Source organism: Ctenocephalides felis, unplaced genomic scaffold, assembly GCF_003426905.1.
Source record: "Ctenocephalides felis isolate EL2017-DRISC unplaced genomic scaffold, ASM342690v1 CF-g0.4_SCAFFOLD_01492, whole genome shotgun sequence".
NCBI lineage: Eukaryota > Metazoa > Arthropoda > Insecta > Siphonaptera > Pulicidae > Ctenocephalides > Ctenocephalides felis.
The window spans coordinates 24,601,904-24,627,536 of NW_020537646.1; the positions used below are offsets into that span (position 1 = coordinate 24,601,904).

A 25,633-nucleotide genomic window follows, 5' to 3' on the forward strand; every position below is an offset into this window, starting at 1 on the left:
CAAGCCTTTCAAATTAATCATCATACATGTAAAACAAGCCATTTATCTCATTTATATTTTGATTTAAACATTTATTGAATAATAAAATCCATTTTATTACCACTTTGCGCTTGGTATAAAGCCGTCAATATCAATAAATTATTTGTTTTATTTGCCTTTGCAGTAGGCAGTTTTACCTCGCGCTGTCTCGACGCATATCCTCATTATATTACTTGCAGCATCCAGCGCCTCGAGAAGACTTCTTTTATTGTTCGCACTCGAATGCGCATAGCAAATTACTTCTTTAGTATGCAAATGGCTTATTGCAAACCGAAAGATCTTCCTATTTATTCATTACTAACAACGTAAGTCACAATTTGCTAAGCCGAGAATGGAAGATGGAAATCTACAGTTTATAGTCTTTGTATAAAATCATACTTTATCTTCATGTTTCGAGATAAATATGTAATCAATTACGTACCTCAATCACATATGTCATAGTCAAATAAAATAATTTATGTTGACATACTAATTGTAAGATTAATTATACGATTTTCATATCAAGCATAAAATCTTTCTTCATAGTTAAAGTTACTCTTCAAATGATGAAAAATGATGGGTGCTTTTTATTAACAATATTCAAAATAGAAAATTGTTATGTTTATCTAATAGGCCTATATCATATTAAGGTGACCGTATTTTTTGAGACAAAGCCGGGACGGCAACTTTAAGTTTTGCTATTTTAAATATATCATATATTATTTCTTTATAATTAACTTTAGTAAAAGTTTGTTTTCATAATTTTTAGTAATTTTCGTAAAATTGAAAATGAAAGTACAAATTTATCAATGTGAGTTGCTATTTTAATCGGCTTTTGGAATTTTGCATTAGGCAATTTTTTCATTTAAAAGATATTGTTTAGGTAGGTAACGATACTCGTTGTATATATCAAATATTTTATGGATTGTTGTAATTTTATTATTAAGTAACTGCAATTTATACATGTACTTTTTCGAAACCCTGCAAATATTGCTTTCAGAAAAACCCGGGACACAAGGTGAAAATCCGGGACTGTCCCGGCCAAACCGGGGCGTTTTGTCATTTTACGTATTTCTGATAAAAATAGATATTGCTTTTATTAAATTAAACTTATAAATGAATTTAAAAATATATTCACAACCATAGGTATAACCTTGCAATTTTATCTTCATTTTTATAAATAAACAAAAATATTGAAATCAATGATTCCTTCTAGAAATTTATCAGACTATTTTGGCTTGATTAAATAAGACTTTCTTTCCAATATTATAATATCTTCTGCTTCACAAAAATTCACAATTATGATTTAAATTTTTTTTCAATTCACGCAACTTTTTCACTCGATAAGCAAATTTCTTTCCAATATTATAGTAATATTTTCTGCTTTATATAAACTATTTACAGCCATAATTAAAATCACGGAAGTTTTAAAAAAGTTTGTTGTCTTGATTCTCAATCATAAATATATGCAAAACTTCTTCACAAAACAATCGCATTATTAATATATTAGCAAAATGTTTATACAATGATTTTAACATTTTTTATTTTATATACTATGAATATATTCTTGAATATTTTATTCAGGCTCGTCTTGTTTATGCTATATTATAATTTAATTAATTGTGACATTTCTTTAGCTAAACTTTTAGTATGAAACTTATTTTATTACATTTTAAAGATATTTATCAAAAATATTTTTTCATTTCCAAACTGTCTCTACCTTATTAACATGTTTTTTTTTCTTTTCACAGTGTTTGCAACAAAGTTGGTTGCAAAAAGAATTACAGCATCAAACCAAGAGTTGTTCTACCTGAACACTATGTTAAAGGTGAACAAATTAGACTTATTCTTGAATCTTATTCTTGAATTTAATTTAATACAATTATATATAATTAAAATTACATTGAATTATCTAAAACAATTGCAGTTTTCCAACTATAGTAAGTGTGGAATATAACATGGAAATATTTTTAATTAAATTGAATATTTCATTATATTATGTGGTATCTCACATTGAAATTAATATTTTTTAATTATGTTTGATTCAAAATTGCCCAGTAACAGTATTTAGTACTTAGATCTTATTACAATTAAAAGTATCTTATAATTTATAAATTGTTTGTTCTTGCAGAAGTTCGACCACCTTCTCGGAAAGGACATCCAGTAATTGTCGACTTTAGCATTTATGTAGTAGACATAAATTCAATCAATGTAGAAGACATGGATTTTCGGTAAGTTTTTATTTTTTGAATTGAATAGTAATTTAAACCATTCAGTAGATGATGAAACAGACATATGCATGGAAAATAATTCATTTATTATTGTTAATTTATGCATTACCTTACCGACAGTTACTGACAGTGTATGAATATGAATATGTTACTACTATGATGTAAATTATGAATAGATATGTACAAATATTTGAATAGTTGGAACATCCTTATTGCTAAGGATACAATTTCTAATAATCGACGTTATACGCTCTACGCATTTCTCAATAAAATAAAATATTACTGTTTAAATTTATTTTAAAGGTTTCTATGAATTATTAATCTACAATTGCTTATATCAGATATTATTGATATTCAGAAAACATTTATATAATAAAATCAAAACCTTGTCTTTACTTCCTTTTGTTAAGCATTCGCATTCTCAATTTATTCTGAATTTGTCTGAATACTAATAATGTTATAAAAATGAAAATGTCTCTATTCAATAATCCACAATGCGACTATTTTCGATTCCTTTAATAATAATAATACTTACATTACTTATAATTAATTTCAGTTACAAAAGTAATATAATAAAATATCATGGCATAAAGAGTAATTTGACTTTCTCTTCTGTAGTTATTTTTTACCTTCATTCCACAAATTAAATAAAATTAAGAAAATTATAAACAAATGGGCAGTACTCTCAATAAAACGGATTAAAATAGATGAATTATTTTAAATTACTTTATTTTATAAACAACGGTTATATATTTTTATCTAGCTAAATCTTTTATATTCCAAAATATATTACTTCTCATTTTCTTTTCCTATTTTTGTGTTGATCTTGGGCGATTTGTATGCTAACCCAATATTGGTTTGTCGGATTCATTTTTACACAAACCGGCTAGATTGTGGCTTTATATTTGCGAACACATATGTACTGATGATACTGGACTTTATAAATATATATATATATATATATATATATATATATCGATTCCATCATAGATTATATATTTTCATTAGCTATCATATAAAAAATAACTACATAAATATTGTAATGTTTTTTAATTAGAGTAAATTTTATGGATATATTTTGTAAAATTATGCCTTGAAAACAATACGTTCAAACTCCGACTTACTTGCTTTTTTATGAATAATTAAAAATCCTGGATTCATTTACAATTATAATAAATTTGATTAAATTTAGAACGAGCACTTAGCACTTCAAGCAAAATTGTGTACTTTGTAATATATCACGAAAAAAGTGTAACATTAGCTACTTTTCACGAAGCGATAAAATCTTTCCTTTCCTTTATAACGTAGACTGGTTTATCGTTTATATCGTTTTAATGTCTTCATTACTACATTTTTTCCTGTATCAGTATTTAAAATGAATAATTTGCGATGTTGTTTCGTGAACAGTAATTGTGCATATCAAAATTTATTGCACACGGTGTATATTATATTGAACAAAAGCTAGAATATGTACGAGCTGTTCATGGCTCGTTTTCTTATCTTAGCCCATTATAAAATAAGAACAAAAAAGCTGTATAATTTCTTTGGAGCTTTTACACGGCAACACACATAATGTATAATGAAATATACAATTTACGGTATTTGAGAAAAAGGTAGGCAAAGCTTTTTGCTTGCTTTACTGCGCGCAAATTTGTAAATATTAATGAAATACTCGAAAAATACATCCATAACTGCTCATAGGTTTTCGAACAAAATCAGGGTTCAATCCATTGGATAAAGTAATTGTTAAAAAAAAAAATTTACTTTCCCATGAAAGGGCAATGATATTCACCTTATCGAGATCCAATCATATCCAATTTTTTTCTGGTGTTAAATTGTTAATTGAAATAACTTTATATGATTTCGATTCGTTTATCATTCTTTATTGATGACTTTTTGCGATAAATGGTCCTCAAATTTTGTTTGGTTTAAGTAAACCAATATTGCTAAAAACATATACTCGAAGTAAAATTACCTTTACATAACTATCATTTTTCTTTCCTTTCTGGGTATACTTAACAAAAGTTATTTTATTTACTACTGTCATAATTTTTTACAAAAAAATCTTTCTCATTGTTTTATTAGAATATGTATTACTTGCGTTATTACTACAACTAATGGACCATAGCATGTGTCCTAAACAAATTGCTGGAACTTCTGAGTTAAACATTCCCAATTTTCAATAAAAAGTTATCAATGAGCAAGAACAATTTGTTTTAAAAATTTTAAAATGATTATTATAAATGCTGTAAATCGTATTTTATAGATTTAACACAATATAAGTGCTTATATTTAGGCGACGATTTTTATCTATATTTCTCTACAAGAACAAAAACATCATAAACGACACAAGCAATATGCTTTTTGAGTCACTCTAATCGGATACGCCATTTTCTCAAACTACCCTTTTTGCTGCATATCTCCGATTCGCAAAAATGTAACAAGATATTCACTAAATCAATAAGAATCGAATTCAAAAATTTTCATGTTCCATTATTTTGCGATCACTATAACGTACCCTACGAGAAGTTACAGTAATATTTGTCAAGTTTATGTGCAAATGATTTGCAAATTATAAATATTTATTAATCAATTAATTGTTATAAGATATTTTAAAATCATTTTATAAAATTAAATCGTCCATACTATATTTATAAGTGTACATTTTAAATTTATTACCAACGGACTCTAACCTTTCATATTAATTAACAATAGAACTTTCGCTTTCAGTTTGTATTATCAATAACTAGTAAATTCAATCCTTTTAAAAATAAATATTACACAACAAGTAAATATTTATTGACAATATATCGTACTAACAAAAACTTTTTGCTTTTACATTGTATATTAAATTTAATGAGCCAAATTCAAATCGCTTATTAAACCATAATTTCTATTCCAATCGAAAGTTTTGCTATTCACGCCGTTCGAGATGAATGAGGATACGTTTTATTCAGCTTTCTACGTTTATATTAGTTCCACATATTTCTAATCAAAATTGTAATTATGTTCCCAGTATATAGACACTGTGTTATTCAATATAAAATTCTTCGGCATTTATTGTCAGTCATTATGGATGGATTTTTTACAAATCAAAACTTTCATTTTGCAAGTGATTGGAAGACAAAAAAATTGAAATAGATGAGCAATCCTTTCAGATAGTATGATCTACATATATGTATCTAATAAGTTCATTACTGATTAATTTCTAGAAATAAAACTTGTTAGTTATTTTCATTTTAATTTCAACAACAGCAATTAAAAATATAATTAAAAGTAAAAGTAATACTGTAATCAGTAATACAAATAAGTAAAATTAAAATAGGGAAATACTTATCCAGTTTTGGAATTTTGGATCACCAAAGGCAATGATATTTTAATGATTAAAATGATAATTTAATCAACATTACAACCTTTTGTTACTTACAAAATACTTTTTTGTGCATTTTTCTAAATCTTTTTCATTTAATGATAATGAACATACCTACCCATGAAAAAATTATGTGCGTAACACAGAAGTACTCCTTGGGACCATTATTTATTACCTGTATGGTAAATTTATTTAATATTTCTCAATTTAATTAAGTATTCGATTAGTTAATTGGGTATATATTAATCATTGATTTGATTATTAATTACATCTTATCTTTTGAAATTTTCGTCCTTTGTTTTATTAACTTCCCATAGGGTAAGTTATTGTAATCGTCCAGAAATCAAAATGAAAATTTTTGCATTTCTCGACGTTTTAAAGGTTTCTGAACTTTTTGGCATACCTCAGAAAAAATGGATGTGTGTGTATGTGTATATATGGATACAAATTTTCGGTCAAGTTTTCGGGCGCAGCGATCAACCGATTTGAATGGTTCAAAAAATATTCGATTCCTATTGATTGCGAAATGTGCTGACTAGTTTTTGGCAAAGGCAGGTCCAGCAGTTACGGATATAAAGAGAAAAGAGTGCAAAAAATAGAAATCGAGTTTTTGAGAGAATGGAGCATTCGGTTTGAATGAACTAAAGTTGTAATATACTTTAAACAAATAGTTTCAACATTGCAATTCAGTTTATATAATTCTTATAAATATTAAACAATGTATATTAATCTATTTGAAAACATTTAATATTTCTCGAACATTTCGTTACGGTACGGGAAGTTCCAACAATTTGCCTTAAGGCACGATGCCATACACCCCACTAGTTTACTTTGTTTTTATTATGAATGTATGTAGTTAACGGAGTAACAAAAGACATAAATATGTCATATTTCAATTTTTATTTGATCAGTATTTTGCAAATGCAACTTTTTGCAGATTTTCTCACAAAAATTTTTTTATTCATTCAAAAAATAATTATAATTCACAAAAAATATGTACTTCAAAAGTACTGAAATTTAAAGAAAAATATTCAAATATTTTGTTATTCCTTCATTGTCGTTACTTGCTCATTTCGTTTATTGTTCCACAATCCACTTCTAGCGGAAATTACAGTAAGTTTATGTTTGTAATTTAAACAAAAGAGAATATTGTGCTAGTTTAACAAAGAATGGATTAGTTAGTTCGTTTACAGGCTTCTTAGCACTTGGAACAATGTAATTACTGATCGTAATATCGTTTGTGAAAACTACATTCTACTTTAAATAACTTTGCTACTGTTAAAATAGCGGCGCTTGGATTGTTATGAAGCAGAATGACAATCACATTGTAGTTTTCGCAACGGTAATGTGGCTTTATTTTAGTTCGTTTCTAATTAAAACTACACAAGTGTACTTATATATATATATATATATATATATATATATATATATATATATATAATGTATGTATTTTTTGTACAAAAATTTAGCTATTTTCAACTGAAAGAATTATAACCGTTTTACTTGTTAGTGGTTAATCTTCAATATCGTTTTGAATTAATTTATCATAGAAAAAATTTTTTTTTGTGCGAGTACGTGATACTACATTCTATAAAAATTGTAGAATAATCTATAAGCTGGCATTATCCGTAGATTTATATTGATTCTGAATTGCACAATGTCATACTGACAAAAAAATTTTACCCGCGTATAAATATATATATATATATATATATATATATATATATATATATATATATATAAAAATAAAAAATGCTATTAATGTATGACTTTTATTTGATTACAGAATATATATTTCCGCGTCTACTAATTTGATACGACTTATTTGATTTGCCAATAATCATTTACTTCCTAATGTTACTTAGGTGGAAGTCACGAAACGCCGGACGGCACCTACCGCCGGACGGCACCTACCGCCGGACACTCTATTTAACACGTATTATTTAAGCGAGTATAAATCTTTATATTTAAAAATACGAGTGAAAGGGGCGCGGGGGGCACACAGGTGCAGGATCACGCGCCAAGACTCACCTGTGATACACACCGCCACGGCGGGAGGTACCCTTTGCAGTTTTAGGCGCAAAATCATGGCGTCACCTAAATAACAATGGAAGTAATTCTAGTATATTTATGCATTTACTTTTGAGTGGCATTCAAAGATAAGAGTAGTACTTGATTGTTATCCGTAAAATAGTAGAATATTATTAGGTATTTTAAACAATTTTAGTAGACACCATCAAATGAACGAACATGGCTGTCCCTTAGCACCGAACACTAAGTCGTCCCTTAGAGCCGGACAGTAAACATATTGATATTTCTTGTGAGAATTGACGTAATTTATTCTAATTATTTAATTTTTGTCTGTATGAAAGCTAACGGCCACTGCATATTCCCATTTTTTGTTTTTCCTAGTTAAAGAATGAAAATCTTATGATGAATGCTCCAGCTGAGGCATCGGTGTGGTCCAGCCAAAAGAGTTGTTTTTTTTGCAATATCTAAGAATATTCGTCAAACACACATGTGCAGACATTCCAGAGTGTGGAGATGGCTACATATGTGTTCAATGCTGGTTATTTTGAAATGTCCGGTACTAGGTGCCACTTTGTAAAATCATCTTTTTAATTACCAAAGTTTGAATGATAGCATTTATTATTTTTAAAATTTACAGGTTGCGTTTTTGGTAATTTAGTTTGATTTCTAACTTTGTTATCTAACATAAGTCATAATTTAATAAACATATCGTAAAATATTTTTTTATTTATTTATAAATAACCTCAGGTGTCCGGCACTCAGGGACTTCCCCCTATATTTAGAGCTATATTTTCCGATAAAGTTTATATATGTAATTATCTATTAAAGGAATGAAACATTATATTCAGGGTTAATACTTAAACAACATATTCGGGGTTTTTACTCAACACAGTGGTAAAGTCTTTGATCTTACAACCTTATGATCCAGGTACGATACTCACCCCATACAAAAGTGGTGATATCAGTTTTTAATTGATATAATATAGATCTAAATGTGCTACCAACCAATAATTAGTTTTTGCTGGTATTATAAAATTTATAAAAATATAGATAGGTCAACCACTTGGAAGTTTTTTAAGAAGTATGATTACTTAGGAAGTTATGTAACATGACAGCGCATAGAACTTTTAAGATTTGATAGCTGTTCAAAAACAAAGAAAAGCAAAAGTTAAGCAAGGATGCAAAATTCCCACAATTATTAAATTATTATCTCATTTAGTAGTGTTTTTTCCGTTAATTATTTTTTATTATATTAAAATTCATATTGCATTTAATCATTTACGAGAATTAGATTCATAACGCAAAATGGACACAATAAATATTATTTTCTTCTCTTGCAACTTAATATATATTTCTTTAATTTAAATTGCTTATGTAAATGCAGATAAAATCATGTTATAAAATTATATTGTACTAGCTATAGCATTGCAAATAAAATCAATTTAATTTACTTTCAGAATTTCCTATACCTTCAAAATATTTCCTTATTTATCTGCATTTATTTTTGAAGACACTTAACCCATATCTTTGTTTACGACCTCATTTCTAAATGTCAGTGTAACAAAATATAAAGAAATACATTAAAGGCAAAAAATAAATGAATAATTCAACTTACTTTGATATCGTAATTTGAACATTAATACAAAGCAACAAGAATTCGTTGGAGTGGAGGCGTGGGCGACTCCGCCGATGTCGGATGGTCGGATGCCTCTCTCAGGGCAGAGCGTTCGGTAATACGTCTCGGCCATTAATCTTGTAATTCGAGTTGATGGTATTTGTCCGGTACATTTATGAAGTTCGCGTGTCTGACAACTGACAACACACGATGCAATTAACTGTAACAGCTCATTTAGGATCTTTCGGCAACGTGCATGTCGACATTCGTCGAAGGATATCCGCAAATTTAGATCGGTTTCCGGTAGCAGAATTGACTTTGTCTTGATTCTTAAGAGAAATTTCTCGAACAAGACACGGAACCAAATTGAAGATGATACTGGCTTTTAAAATTTTCATCTGTCCAGAAGAGCAATCAAGTAACATTAGTTTTTAGTAACAAATAACGTTCTAAAATTACTTATCGAATGTCACCAGATCAATAACCTTCCAAACGTGCTATCTATAATCTATATCACTTTAGAAGTGGTTAAAAAATAAAAAATTGAATAGAATACCGCACAACCTTAAGTAAAGGTTGCATGATTAGGATAAAATAAAATTGAATGTTAGGACGTATTTTCGTTTTATTATATTGGCCATGAAGGTGACAATCTTCATGGCATTGAGCTTTTGCACGAGATGGTTGCTACCCCTGGTAGAGGGGGTGGCAGAGTGTTTTAATGGAACTAATTGTTTACTTCTAAAAGTAAAGTCCGCGAAACAACATATATAATAAATATCAAATAAATATATCTTCTTCACTTATAACTTAGTGACAAATCAGTGATTGTAATAAAAACTGAAACAAATACATAATATACAAAGAAATAAGTGTTCAATACAGTCCAAGAAACAAGGGTTAAATTATAACCAAACAACCTGAGTTAACGAAGGAGAGTTTTAATAAATTTCATAACTACGTAACATAAATACATAGAACTTGATATTATTATTAATATAAACATATTTCTAATTTATCACAAATATGATATTTTGTTAGTGCATGACCATATATTTCTAAGTCAAAACCGGGACGGCAAATTTTAGTTATGCTAATCCAAGACGGGGGGTATATATATAATAACAGTTTCTTTATATAATTTTTTTATAATAATTACGGGCTTTTAGTAAGAACTTTATTATTCGATTATATGTTTTATTTTTTCAACTATGATTTTATATCTTATATGGATCTATATGTTTTTTGAGCTTTTGTGCCTTGTATAATATTCTATTTAATTTTATTCATAAATATTTTTAAAAAATTAGCACTTGTTTGTTTTCATAATATTTGTTAATTCATCTACTAATTTCTAGAAATCCGGGTCAAAATATTTAAATCCGAATCCGATACACATCATGCTTTTAAAATAACCCGGAAAACAAAGTGAAAATCCAGGACTGTCCCGGCCAATCCGGGACCAATCCGGAACGTAAAGCGCGGCCCTTCATCTTTTTAAACTTCAAACCATTTTTTTAAACAATTTCATAAAAAATCATGAGAAAGAAATTTAGCAATTCATTACTATGAGATGGCTCGACGAATCTAAACCAAAAACTTATCTGCATATCATTCTCAACTGATATATTTCGAACAGTTTTTGAACTTTCAAAATCGGTTCAAGATTTTTAGCGAGAACATATATGAAAAATTGTGCAGATTTGTGGTAATTGTAGAGAAATGGATCGGCTGATCGTCTCGTTAAACTAATCAACTTGAGTCCTTATTGAGTTTAATTAAATATAAACAAATGTAAAACAAATTTAAAATTTTGAATTCGGTGCAGTCGTTTTTGAGAAAACGACGTTTTTGAGAAAGACTCGGAACGGCGAGAACACAAACTTCTACTTCGAAAAGTTATTCAGTCAACAATACATTTTTCTGTCCAATTTTGCAAACATGACAGATTTCTTTACTACATTTGTTACCTTCTATTAAAATTATTACTATATTTATAACATACTGTCTATATCAGTCCATGAGCATGCAAGTAAAATAATATTTTCTACAAATACAATTACCATATTAGACGAAATATGCAGTCCAACGTAATATTTAGCAATGTTTTGTGATTTCGTAATTTAAAAAAAATCAATATTTATTCCATTGTCTGGACAAAAAAAAACAATTACGTGTATACTCAAAAATTTAGTTGGTTTTGCGTAATGTCGGGTGATTCTGCATACATGAATACATTAATATATTCCATTTTCGGATGACAAATTACATTAATAGAATCGATACCTTTGTAATATATAGTGCTTGAATTTGAATTTAAAGAATTTTAATATTTAATTTTACCAAAAATATTTGATCATTTAATTTTATCAGCAGATGTTACAACTGATTTCTACAAAGCTTATTTTTTACGACTGCATCAATCCAAAACTTCCCAAAGCTTTTATTTCTTCAAAATATCAAATATTTCATTTCATTTGTTATGTCACTATTATATTATTAAAGAGAAGTGACATTCAAATAAAAACCGCCTTTCGAACTATTATATGAATTAGAAGTCATTGAGTATAATTACAAGGCACACTTAAACAATTACTTACAATTGAAACGATTGCATTACTAAGCGAACATGCGAATGCTCAGTTCATAGTACATTTTACATAAATACAATGTCTAATATTTTTTGCTCGAAAGGATCAGATCTGAACACCAGGGTTTGGGAAATATAATTTCATATTATGCCAAGGTAAAACATACTTACTCCCTATTGCTCCTGAGTAATCTGCAAACAGGTTTGAAATTGAATATTTAAAAATATGTTTGCAAATTACTGCTGCATTCTACAAAAAAAACTTGATAGATCACTTAAGTAAATCAGAAGTTATTTAAAATAAAAAAGCCCAGGAAACGATAAAAATCATAGGACTTTCATTATCAGAAGGAATGATAAATAAATTCCTCAATTTTGACTTTCGTCAATTTTGATTCGTGTTTAGCTGTAAAAACCACATTGGGAAACATAATGCCGCAAATACAATACTACTTATTATTTCATTATTATACAAGACTACTTATTGTTTCATTATTTTGTAATTAAATTTGCAACTTTGTAATTATTTAATATTTAATATTAGATATTCTTTAAGCTAACTAAGTAATCGCTATTTAGCACTCTAAAATCATATTCTTTTTCTCAAAATCTTACTTGTTCAAAGGGTATTGCATTCTCAGTTTTCTACGTCTTTTTGACGATTTTTCTACATTCAGACAAAATGAAATGAATGTTAACCGTTTTTTTCAAAACTGTATATTTTTGTTCCTAATTATTTATTCTTATATTCAAAGCATATTAGTTGCACTTTAGTTGAGACTTTTTTGCATAACGACTTATAATACTGACAATAATAAAGTATGTTTATAAATAAATATTCGTAACATGAAATTAACAAGGTCAAAATAATAAATAGTCTTTTCATATTATAATTCTACTTATGCCAAAGCACTGAATGTTGTTTGAAACGTTATTCTCCTATTTCTGTCTTATTTTGCGAACACAAAGAACATTGTTTGTTTTCACAATTATCTCGTAACATAATAAAAACGTTAATTCAATATTTTTGAATTCTCTTAATTTGTATCCTACCTTAAAAGAAAGATCAAGGAATATATTTTTTTTATTCAACTGGGTGTCTCTTTTATTAAAGAAGAGATTCCCAGACTTTGACTAAAGTACCGTAACAGGCTCACCTTTCACCCAAATAGCCTTGCAAGAAAGCTGCTAGAACCAATCCAATTCAGATGACTGAAAAAAAATTGCCCCCACGACTTGTTTTAGGTTTAATAATGAGTACTAATTTTTTTTTTTTTTTGTTTTTCTTCTTTTTGACAATCCATATATCATACTGTAAAGAACTGCATCAATGAATGTAAATCTTAGCTTTTTTTTCTTTGTTCAATTCTATGTCATGCAATTGATTTTATATTTCTTGTAGATAGATGATCAAATAAAAAAAAAATTAAAAAAAATTTTTTATTCCATTAGGCTCAACTTGAGCTCCTTCTTTCTCTTATTTATTTACTTCCCAAAGGAGAAGTTCATGTTTTTACCAAAAAATCCGATTGGCTAGTTTTATGTTTTGTCGATGTTTCAAGCTATTCTGAATCGAATTATACCAAATTTGGAAAAAGTATGTGCATGTATGCGAGCCGATTTATGACGTTCAGTCGACGTTTTCTCAAAAACGGATGAACCGATTTCAAAATTTTAAAACCCATTAGATGTAACTCGATATTACAGACTAGCGTTTGTCAGTTTTGCACGACTTTTATTCAAATTGCTTTAAGGAAAAATTCAACTTTCAACTAGTTTTAAATTATGCTCAACCCTTTTTATGTTTACCCTATTTTGCTTTCGCTAACCTTGGCCCAAGCAACTAGATCGACCATCAATGTAATGATGCATATGAATTTTAGATTAATACATTCAGAACGCATGCAGAGTATTTCTAAACAACCGTGGCCTGTATTTGTATTCGCAATTTTAACATTAACATATGCATATATGAAATACTAATTCGCAATAGCGCTTCCGCTGGACGAAGTGTAAATAATTTATTTGTACAGTTTATACATCGCAAATATGTGATACTCAAAAATGTCTGGCGTCAGTTTGTTTATGGCATATCGATATTTTACCGACAACTACGAGTTTTGATTTGTTTTAGACCTTAGATTTAATTAATATTTATTTAGCGCTATATATAAACGAATGCTTGATGCTTGTTGCTTGATGCTTTTTATGCTGAAGCGTATACTTTTATGATTGCTCGTCATAAAATATAAAAATAGGTTTTTTTCACTAATATGAAAATATTTGCTAGTCATAAAATACAAAAATAAGTTTGACTTAGAAGTCAATTTTTTTACTTTTATTAACCTCCCGTAAGGCAAGTTGTAGTAATAGCAAAAAAAATCGAAAATAATTTTTTTTATATATTATTACGTTTTGAAACCTTCTGAACATTTTGGCACACCTTAGATAAAATGGATGTATGTGTGTGTGTGTACGGATACAAATTTTTGTCGACGATTTCGGGAACACGGATGAAGCGATTTGAATAATTCAAAAAACATTCGATTTGTATTGATAAGGAGACGTGCTGATTAGTTTTTGGCAAAGGCAGGTCTAGCCGTTCCGAAGATATGGGACAAAAAGTGCCAAAAACGGTAACTCAATTTTTAAGATAATGGAGCGTCCGATTTGAATAATTCAAAAAACATTTTACAACAAGAACTGATCAAATTTTCATGAAGGCAGGTCTAGCGGTTTCGGAGATCTAGTAAAAAAAGTAAAAAAGAATGCCATTTGACGGTCAAAAATGATCATTAGACATATGCATATCAAATTATTAGATATTTTATAGAGATTTTAACAATAAGTATAAATTTTTATCAATGTTTATCCGTTAGACGGCGACGCGGCGCTTACGCGCTTCGACATTTCTTCTCTATGCAGTTAAAGCAGTACGATTGCTTTGAAAAAATGTTCTGAATTTCCAAAATATTTCAAAATCAATTTTTCTTCAAAAAGGTTTTTTTTTGTTCAAAAAAAAGTAAATTTTTGTCAAAAATTTATAGTTTCTCAAAAATCTAATTTTTTCAGAGTAAATTTTTTTCAAAAATGTTAATCTTTTTAAAAAAAATATCTTTTGGTACGGGAAGTTCCAGCAATTTGCCTTAAGGCACGATGCCATGCGCCCCACTAGTTTATTATTCAGACTCAACAGTTTTTTTTAATTTTTGGTTAGCCCCTGTTATAAACGTAAGTATCGGTGTAATAGTGAGTTTTTTACCTATTATATCTCTATGTAAAATCAAATATCCAGTAGTTCTCTTTCTCACATCGACTTCTTATTCATATTGCTAACACGGGTTACGAGACAAATGACTCTTATTAATCATTAAACTCATAAACTCAGTCAGCATTCCAGTAGTGAATTAGCTATTACATTTTATAATTAATATTATAAATTACTAATTTCAGCTCTAAATCATTTTGCAAATTAAATTTACACTATTAACAGGTCTTTAATAGCTTTGGCTGATGATAATTAATTTTCGCTTTTCATTGCAGCGTGGATATGTTTGTGAGGCAAAATTGGCTTGAATCTCGCCTTTCCATTCCGGATGATATATTTGAAGAAGGAGATGATTATGTAACACTTCCTCCGGAATTCTTTGATAACTTATGGCATCCGGATCCTTACTTCCTCAATTCCAAAGTGGCAGGTGAGTTACTGGGATTTAATACTATCGGAGATTAATATAAGTTTCTCGATCGGGATAATTTATTAACATAACATTCACTTGTCAGTATTGATGATATTACGATTCTATAATTGAAGTATGTATAAAAGTAATTTGCAAATCTTGTAAAAATCTGTTTTTTCATTATTCTGCTATTCATTAAACAATAACTTATATATGTATAATATATATATATATATATATATTGTAAATATATATATATATATAATTTTGTATATATATATATATAAATATATATATATATGGTAAGGCGGGAGGGCACTAAGGTCCAATTGGACTTTCAAATAGAACACATCACGTATCAAACTACCAACTATTCAACTATGTTCAGTAAAATTCTCAGTTAACTCTTCCGATTTTTTTTTCTTTTTCTTTTTTTTTTTTTTTTTTTTTTAACTCGTTTTATTTAGCAATCAGAAATACATAAACATTCCTATGAGCTAAAATGACAATGTAAGAGCGATGCCTAAGAAGAGCTCCAATGAGATCATCTCAGTTTAACAATTAATATAATAATATTATATTAGACCTAATCTAAGACCAAGTCTAAAGGCCATTGTCGTTTTAATCTTCTTGTACCATAAGGTTTAGTAATTTCTACTATAGAGGGGTTCGAATGAGAGTCCAGTCTTCCGAATTATGAAAATACTTTTTTTTCACATTTTTTTTCTAATAGCTTGTCATCCGACCCTTTTTGCCCAATGCGCAGAGTGAGAAAAGATACTGTCAGGAGGCAAACAGATCCAACGTATTTTTTCTTTTTATAGAGATTTCACTAAACAATAGCTACATTATTTATTCAATGTAAAATACGAATATATATAATGCCCTGTATCTGTATATAATTTACTTATCAGCCAATGCGCCAAAATAAAACACATATTATGTCATCTTCAGTGGTAATTTGAACTAAATTTAAACCAATTAATTTTTTTCTTACTCGAAATGCACAGTTGAACTAATTCTTGTCAATTAAAGTTTCTAATTATTGATTGAATATTGAATGTTATGAGTTCATATGTTTCAACACTGGTCATTCAAAACAAAATATTCTTATATGATAGTTTTACTTTAGTTGCAGTTATATTATTATTTTTTTTATTAATTACAGGATAGTTGCCTATTAGATATTTTTAATCTATAATTATATATATGAAAAATTTCACTTTTTTTATTCGACATTGAAACATATTCTTGAAATCTTTATTTGCAACCAAATAATTGAAATGAAATGCGATAAATAACTAAAAAATATTTTACAAGTTTATAAAAATGCAAAATTACTAGAAGATATACCAAATTTAAAAAATATTATTTAAAAACATTATTTAATTGAAAATTCAAAACATTAGATAAAATAAAATATTAAACTAAAAGTTAAATAATAAAATTATGTAGTTGTAGTCGCATGATTACCAAATTGTATATGCAAAAATCCTAAGACCCCTATGTGAGTTTTCTGGAATAAAACATAATATATATATGCAATCTGTAATCCCTATTTGATTTTTTTTAATATACAGAATCTTAATTTTTCAACATTTCGATAGATTTTTCTAAACAAAAAACATTTTAATATTCAAATATCTCTTATGTTTGTTTTAGAAAAAGATTTTCACTGTGTATCACGGTTAAAATATAGTCCAATGGGACAAGTCATGTCGCTTAAGAACTATAAGTTTTCATGTTTTTTATATTTTTAGAGTAAAACTTTTATTTTCTGAAGATGCATTTCTATTAATTCTTTTTGCTCTATGACTCTATAATAATAATAATAGATCATTTTTGATCAATTATCTGTTTGTTTGCTAGTTTTAGTGAAAACTAAAAAAGATAATGAAAATGCCTACAAATGCCATACAAATACTGCTACTACAAAATGAATTGAACATTTTATAAAGTCATAATTATTTCAAGAAAACGATAATAAAATAATATGTATAATGACACTATCACAATGAAATAGCTGTTTTATCAAGGATATATAATATATTAATTTCACAGTACTTTCTCCAATCTCTATCTCGTCATTGAAGTTTTTCATAAGTTTATATCTCTAAGTTATTACTTATTAACCAATCGTTATCTGACTAACTATAATTTTTATTATCGAAGCATAAATGAGTTTAATCGCTTTTCTTGTTTTTCATTTTAGAAATTGCCGCTCTGGAGCATAAATTCTCTTCAGTGACTCTTTACCGGAACAAAACCGTGCGATATGCAGCTCGCATGCATGCTATAATAGCGTGCCAGATGGAGTTCCAGCTATACCCCATGGATATTCAAGATTGCCCCATATATATAGAAAGCTGTAAGTCACACCGACTAAATTTATTATGCTGAATTTAATGTCTACTAAAGTAGATCCTTAATTACCAATTAGATAGCTTTGGCTTTTTATGCAAATTTAATGCATTTAGATATACTAGTTTCTAATCCGAAGAAAACGCACGCGATGCCTTTAAAGTATTGCCTATTGTAGTTGCGATTAATTTGTCAACTATAATTTATGATTGGACACTGATTGCACCCTTGCACTGGCAAATGCTAAAGTAATATAGTAAATTTTCCAAAGTTTATCAAAATTTACCAAAAACAAAAAACGTTTTATATTAGAATTCTAATTAGCTTATAAATACCAATAAATGGATAGTACTGCCCTAGGGCAGGTTCATGAGCTGAGTTAAAGTCCAGCTAGATTAAGGAATGAATAGTGTGGGAGGTTTCTCATTGCCATTTCATACCGCAGTGACCGAAATGGGCTATTTCAATTGCAAATATATTTTTGATAATTTTGATATTTTTTACCTATTTTTTTTCAAGTAATAATGGACATTGATACTGCACGATGTCATATTGTCCAGATTAGAATTGGAACTCACGACCCCGTTCACACGCTCCATTACACAATGGAGCAACCACATAAATACCAATATAACTATATAAATTATATTCAATAAGCACATAACATTTAATTAAATATCAATAAATTTAAAATTATAAAATGGTTATATTGGAGTTAGATCAGGGCTATCATATTTTACATATTATTCGCTTATAATTACATAGTTTTCTGTAATACAATCACTCCTTTAATGATTTCATTAAATATTCGAAATTAATTAAAATATTTCATTAACAAAATTAAATAAAACTATTTAAAGTTAATTTTACTCAGAAAAAATCATAATTCGCAATAAAATAAAACAGCATTTTGTATTCGCATGTCCACTTTCTGCTTACATTCCCTTGTTTTATAATTTTTATCACAAAATTATCAATACATTTTTTGGCAAAATGATTATTTTAAAGTTTGAATTAAGTATCTTTATATTTAATTTTTACATATCACTTTCTCATAATAAGAGACAAAATAAAATCAGTTTCAATGTTAAAAAGCAGAAACAGAGGACATTCGTGTATAAAATTAAAATCCATATCTGTTTAAAACTTATTTTTTAGATTCAACTACTTAAAACTTATATTTTTGATATTAATTAAATTTTTGATTTGCATATAAAAATTGGTAATCTTTGAATTGGATTTCTCATCTCAAGTTATGTCTAATTCATAATTGGAATTCACCGTTCAATATATACATTAGGGTGGTCCTTACGATGGACATTTTCGAACTTCCTTGCTCCCAAGGACTCAAATGGTTCCAAATTTATAAAAAACAATTCTCTGAAAGTTTTAGCTCTTAATATTGTCTTTTAGATAGAGCGCAATTCAATCAAAGTTTTGTATAGAAATAGTATGAAAAAAATTTCAAAAATTTTGCAGAGCGCCGAATTTTCAGTAAAAAATGACACGAATTTTCACTTTTAATTCATTTGTCGCTAAGTTATACCTAATTTTTTTTTTTAAATTTTCAACATTTTTTCCATGCTATTTTTACATGCCATACGAAGTTTGATTGAATTGCGCACTATCTGAAAGTTAATATTAATAGCTAAAACTTTTAGAGAATTATTTTTTATCAATTTGAAACCATTTGAGCCCTTGGGAGCAACGAAGTTCGAGAATGTCCATATTAAGAGAGAATTTTAAAACTATTAAAATGTGTCTTAAATCTTATAAAATAATTTTCTTTATATGCTGATTATTATTAAAAAAAAAAGAAGTAACAAGCGATTGATAAAATACCAATGATAATTTTATTAATTATATAATAACGAATTTTATTTTTGTTTTATTATCTATTACTCTTCGAACCATTAATATTTACAGCTTTAAGTTATACTACCTTTTGATTGAGATTAGATTTTGCTTCCTTATGCTTTTGTTACTCTTTATCACTATTATATTGGCGCATTTTCAAATGTGAAAGTCTCGTTACATGAATTGAAAAAAACCGCCTTTATAGATCATAATAGAGAAAGGACTTCCTCTAATTTCGTAATTAGCCTCTTTTATTTATTTCATTATTATTAAATTCGTATGATTCCTTTTTCAGTTTCTTATCCAAATCAGAAAGTGCGTTTGCGTTGGAGTAGGTCTGGTGTTACAGTAAATCCAGAACTAAAACTTTTACAGTACAATATTGGCAGACCTTTGCAGTTGGAAGAGTCTAATGCTTACATGAGTGAAAAACATGGTAAGTAAAATAACTATTTTATTATTATATTTTACAATGAGTAATGAAAGTTATTAAAATATTAAATTATGAAAATTACACTTATTTTTCATAAAGTTTTGATCAGAAATCTTCGGATCGATATTGAGCAATTGATACACGTGCTCATAATTAACTAAGCAATTACTATATAATTATTAAGCGAGTGAACTATTTAAAAAAATAAATAAAAAATAAACCTCTTCATCAAAAAACTTCATCAAAAAAAGACCTAAATTAATTTTCATTCTAGGAAATTTCTCTCGTCTAGCTGTATACTTTCGTTTCGAACGACAAATAGGCCATCATTTAATTCAGACATTTGCACCATCATCTCTTGTGGTAATGTTAAGTTGGTTCAGCTTCTGGTTGGGTCTGGACGCTATTCCTGGACGTGTCACTTTACTAGTAACCTGCATGTTGACATTGGTTACTATGTTTACAGGGTTGAGAGCCGATATACCTCCAGTTGCATATGTTAAAGTGAGTAAAATTAGAAATATATATGTTTTGAATTTCACTTTATTTTTTGAATGTTGGAATGATTGTACACAATAGAAGTAATTATCAGTTTATTTAAAAAAAAGGGGGAATGATTTTATATTCTTAATTTTATACATTGTGTGAACAGTTATTTGTAGTATATTAATATGGTACTGATATTCTTTATTAATGGCTAGTTATGCCATTTAAATAAATGCATAACTATTTAAAGCTAACTAGTAAACTAATAAATGATATTTGAACTTTGAAACCAAATAATTTTATCCAGCTTCGCGGCTGTGTTTCTCTTAATACTGCTATAATATGCAAAATACATAACATGCAGTGATCGTAGATTCTATTCTATTTACTATTCTTTGTAAAAAGCTAATGAATCATGTGATTAATATATGTCAAACACCAAATAAATATGTCGATTTACCTAACATCATCAATAATAGTTGGTCTTAATTACTATTTAATTGCACACATTATCGAATGTGTGTGAAATGCTTAATGAGTTTCGAATAATGATTTTCGGAATCATATAAATAACTCTTTTCACTTTCTGTTAATATAGACAAACATTTTTAATATCAGGGTTCGATAACCTTTAATCATAATTCAACTGATTTTTGTCTTTGTTAATAATTTAATACATTTAACCCTATTTATGGTATCACAGTCTTTCAACAAAATGACAAAAAATAAATGATTGTTAATATTTCCGGCGCAAATGAATAATTTTGCGAATTTATTAAAATTAAAATAACAATTAATTTATTTCATGAATTAATCAAAATATTCTTGAATGAACATATTTACCTAACCTAATGAATAATATCAAATAAACAATACATAATATATATTATAATTAATTGTTAATAATTAATTATATTAATATAATAATTAATATAATATAATAAATTAATTAAAATATTTTCAAAAATATCCAGATTTGATAATTGATTTTATTGAACAAATAAATTTAACGATTCGATCCATCAGAAATAACAATTATTATTATTTAATATTTCGTGAACTCAAATATTATGACACATAAGAATATTCATAAACCACTTAAATTCTATTCATCATGGAATCAAGATTAATTTTGCTGCAAAATATTTATTTAATTGCTGATGCTGAAACTCAAATATTAAGAGCTAATACTAATAGAGATTCATTGTTTTATTCATTTGGAAGAATTTGCGCCCTTGGGAGCAAAGAAATTCGAAAATGTCCTAATATATATGGGAGCAAAGAAATTCGAACCACCCTAATATATATAATATATATATATATATATATATATATATATATATATATATAATATATATTTAAATATAAAAATACATAGATATAAATATACATATTAATTAAATATATATTATTATATAGTATATACTATAGTATATAGTATATACTAATTAAATATATATTAACATTAATAAAATATTCATAAAAATATTTCAATGAATGAATCCATTTAATCATTCGTCGCATCAGAAATTACATAAATAAAAAATATTAGTAATACAAATATTTATAAATACATATATATATATATATATATATATATATATGTGTGTGTGTGTGTGCGTGTGTTTGTGTATGTTTGTGTGTATGTATGCATTTTGCCAATACATTGGTTATCTACAGCAATCAAACAAATGACTTTTTTTTTTTTTAATTTATTTATTTGGTATAATTCATACATACTGTATCTCAGTCAGACAATTGACAGTCAGTCAGACTTGACTCTTGACTAACAAAATCTTTCTAAATCTGCTTTTCTGAACATTATTAACAATAGCTTTCGTTTTGCTAATCCACAACTTTGTAATTAACTAGATGCACTTAGAAAAGATTTACTGCGCCTGTAATTACATCATCTATTGATTATTTCTAAATTACAATTGATTACAGGCACTTGACCTATGGATGGCCGGTTGCATGGTGTTCGTGTTCGCCGCTTTGGGCGAATTCGTTGTGGTGAAGGTTCTCCAAGTGCAGTACCAAGTAAACCGCGGCGCGATCAGCAAAGTACTTCCCAATATGGTGAGTCGCTGATTGCATCTCTCGCCGGGGGCCAATTGCTCTCGCGGTAGCCGGGAATTATTGGCATCATTTATGTTACAAACAGTAATAATAACTTAATATATCAACTTGTAAGTGCTCGTCATGTCTGGTATGACAAGAAAGTAGACTTTTATTTACCTGATAATAGAAAAATCTTTATTTACGATTGAGGTATAACATAATGGCATATTCTGAATAATTGTTATAATTTTTCGTATATGATATTGTTATAATTTCAGCATATATCATTATATAGCCCAAATCGATTTGTGAAAAACATGATCAATTCTGATACATTCAGTGTTTGACTGCATTCAGTTTCAAAATTTCTTGATATTTGCTTTTTATAAATCTGAATTAAAATCTCATTTATTTAAATAAACAAGAAAACCGGAACAAATCTGTTATATCTGAAAAAAGTGAGAAATATTAGAAAGGCTTTTGATAACTCATTAAGTGCAATGAAGAACAGGATAAAAGACTCAAAATACTATTAAGCCATGTGCATGGAGAGTCTAATAATTGGACGTAACATCAATACGAGTAAAAACAAATTTATGGATCATAAATTTTAATTTTGAATTAATTAAATTATTTAGCAAGAACTGTTCTAACTACCTTATTTAATTCATCAACTTACGATTAACTTTTATAAATGATTTGATGATTTATCCATTCAACTGACTTATTGTATTCTTTATTTAATTCCAATTATAATAATATATGTATATCAACCTGTATATTTTAATTCAAGCAACTCAAGGTATAATCTTTTTTATCTGTAAGTGGTATTCATTTTAACTTGAAATTTTCAAGTGTGTCACCATAGTGACACCAAGTTTTTCAAATTTTCAAAGTATGTTACCATATAAATTGAGTTCTTTCCGACATTGCTATTATAATTTAAAATATATTATTAATATTAAAAAAGGACAATTACAGGGTTGGCCAAAACTATGTCAAAGATAGACCAACTATTACAAAACCATGAGAATCACAAATTTTCTAAGTGCTCTTAGTTTTAATTGCAGTTTAAAAATAAGCAAAAAATATAAAAGGAGTCAACATTTTTGCTAATATATTAAAACAATTCTGTGCAAGTTAAGCTGCATTTATTAATCAGGCATTAAGGGGCACAACTAGTGTAACCGCCGAAAAAAAGGTGATTTTTGGGAATTTATATCAAAAAAACTACTTTATCAATCATTTCAAAACTTCAGAAATATATTTATACATGTTTTGAGAATACATAGTAAAATTTTTAAAGAAAAAAATTAGATATTTTTTAAATCATCGTCGATCTCCAACGGCGCGACAAAAAGGGCCATTAACTGCTGCAGTGATTCCGGCCTTCTACGTGGATGAAATTTTAAAAAAAAAATTCTCGTTAAACTAGATAATATTGTCTGTAAAATGAACTACGAAAAAAAATCAAAAATTGACAAAATGACGGCGTTGTTTTTTTAAAAGTAAAATTTTACCCAAAATTTTGGTCGTTTTTGGACTGCCAAAATTCGATTTTTGATCCGATCAAAAAATCGATAGTTCATTTTACGGAGAACTATATATAGAACATTTAAATAAAATTGATAGCGATGGGATCATTTGTTTTTGAGTAATCGTTGCAGCTAATTCGGAAAATGCTGTTTCGAGAAAAACGCGTTTAAAGATTAAATGATCGTTATACTATATACTATATATATACTCTTTAAATGGCTATGACTCAAAAACTATTTAAGATATAGATTTAAAATTTTGGTATGTTATTTTTAAAGGTATAACTTATCGAAATAGGGAAAAATTGAAAATTCGATTTTTTGAAAATTTCACACTAGTTGTGCCCCAAGTGATACCATAGTAAATAGAAAAAATATCAATTTGATATCTGTTTACTGCTTTATATTTAATGTATTGAGATAATTCCATTTACATTATTCTGCATAGCATTGGAGATAATTAAGTTTTATTCTTATTATTATATTATTGTCATTAAATTATATGGAATCATCTTATGCAGCGAATAAATGCGATGGAGAAAGGTCAGTGCAACACAGTAGCAACTTGGGAAGGTCCAAATGCTGGTGTGCGAAGCCGGAAAACTCCGCCTGGGACAGCAGTTACACCACTTCCTTTGCAAAGCAGCGCTGCTTCCACGAAAAACAACTGTTCCACTAATTCAAATGCTACCCAAGGACCTCCGGTGCCTCACAGGTACCCAATCTCATATAGATCCAAATATTACTTTTAATAAGATAATTAGTTATTAGTGGCCTTAAGGCAAGTTACTTCTCTTTCCGAAAGTTAATTATTATGTATCTATTATTTTAGGGGTCCCACAAGGCGTCAGAGTATGCTGAGCGTGGCTTGGACGGACACCGATACCGGACTGGAGAAAGTGATGTGGCGAGAGATAGACAAAATGTCCCGCATAGTTTTCCCCGCATTATTCTTACTATTCGTGATCGTCTATTGGCCTGTGCTTTTGCTGAAAACGGCAGCATCGTGAGACAGGGGTCCCAGTGGCGTTCCGTCCTATGAGGACGACTTTGAAATGCCGGACGTCACTGCGGATCATCTTGTTGAAGACGTGGTTAATGATTCAGTATGTAGGTAGCAAGGTTGGGTAATAGAAATAATAATTATTTTTGAGAATAATTGTTGGAAGTTAGAGACATTTTTGTTTCTGGGCAAAAGTTAATGTGCGTAAATAAAATGGGTTTACATTGAGCATTTCTTCTAAAGAATTATTACATATATGCATTGACCTTTTTGTTATTAGAGTATTGTCCTCAGGAGTGACACTGCTGTACGGGCCAGGCAGCCGCCCAGGTAGTTTTTACACAATGATTTTTCAATCATTA

General features: G+C 28.1%; 1 protein-coding gene across 1 annotated transcript; it reads left to right on the forward strand.

Annotated features, from left to right (window-relative positions):
• The first annotated feature begins 294 nt into the window (after nucleotides 1–294).
• LOC113371082 (glycine receptor subunit alpha-4) lies at nucleotides 295–25,429 on the forward strand. The gene is made up of 10 exons (XM_026611728.1): nucleotides 295–344; nucleotides 1,770–1,846; nucleotides 2,150–2,249; nucleotides 15,399–15,553; nucleotides 17,748–17,903; nucleotides 20,049–20,189; nucleotides 20,461–20,690; nucleotides 22,620–22,751; nucleotides 24,790–24,983; nucleotides 25,101–25,429. The coding sequence occupies exons 1-10, from the start codon at nucleotides 295–297 to the stop codon at nucleotides 25,276–25,278; spliced, it is 1,413 nt and encodes a 470-aa protein (XP_026467513.1). The 3' UTR covers nucleotides 25,279–25,429.
• Nucleotides 25,430–25,633: the final 204 nt, after the last annotated feature.

What these genes read in the sequence shown, in the direction of transcription:
- LOC113371082 (XM_026611728.1), top strand. Translation starts at nt 295, where the DNA reads ATGGCTTATTGCAAACCGAAAGATCTTCCTATTTATTCATTACTAACA. An exon ending in GCAAAGTACTTCCCAATATG is followed by an intron (nt 22,752 to 24,789) that starts GTGAGTCGCTGA and finishes CATCTTATGCAG; the next exon opens with CGAATAAATGCGATGGAGAA. An exon ending in GGACCTCCGGTGCCTCACAG is followed by an intron (nt 24,984 to 25,100) that starts GTACCCAATCTC and finishes CTATTATTTTAG; the next exon opens with GGGTCCCACAAGGCGTCAGA.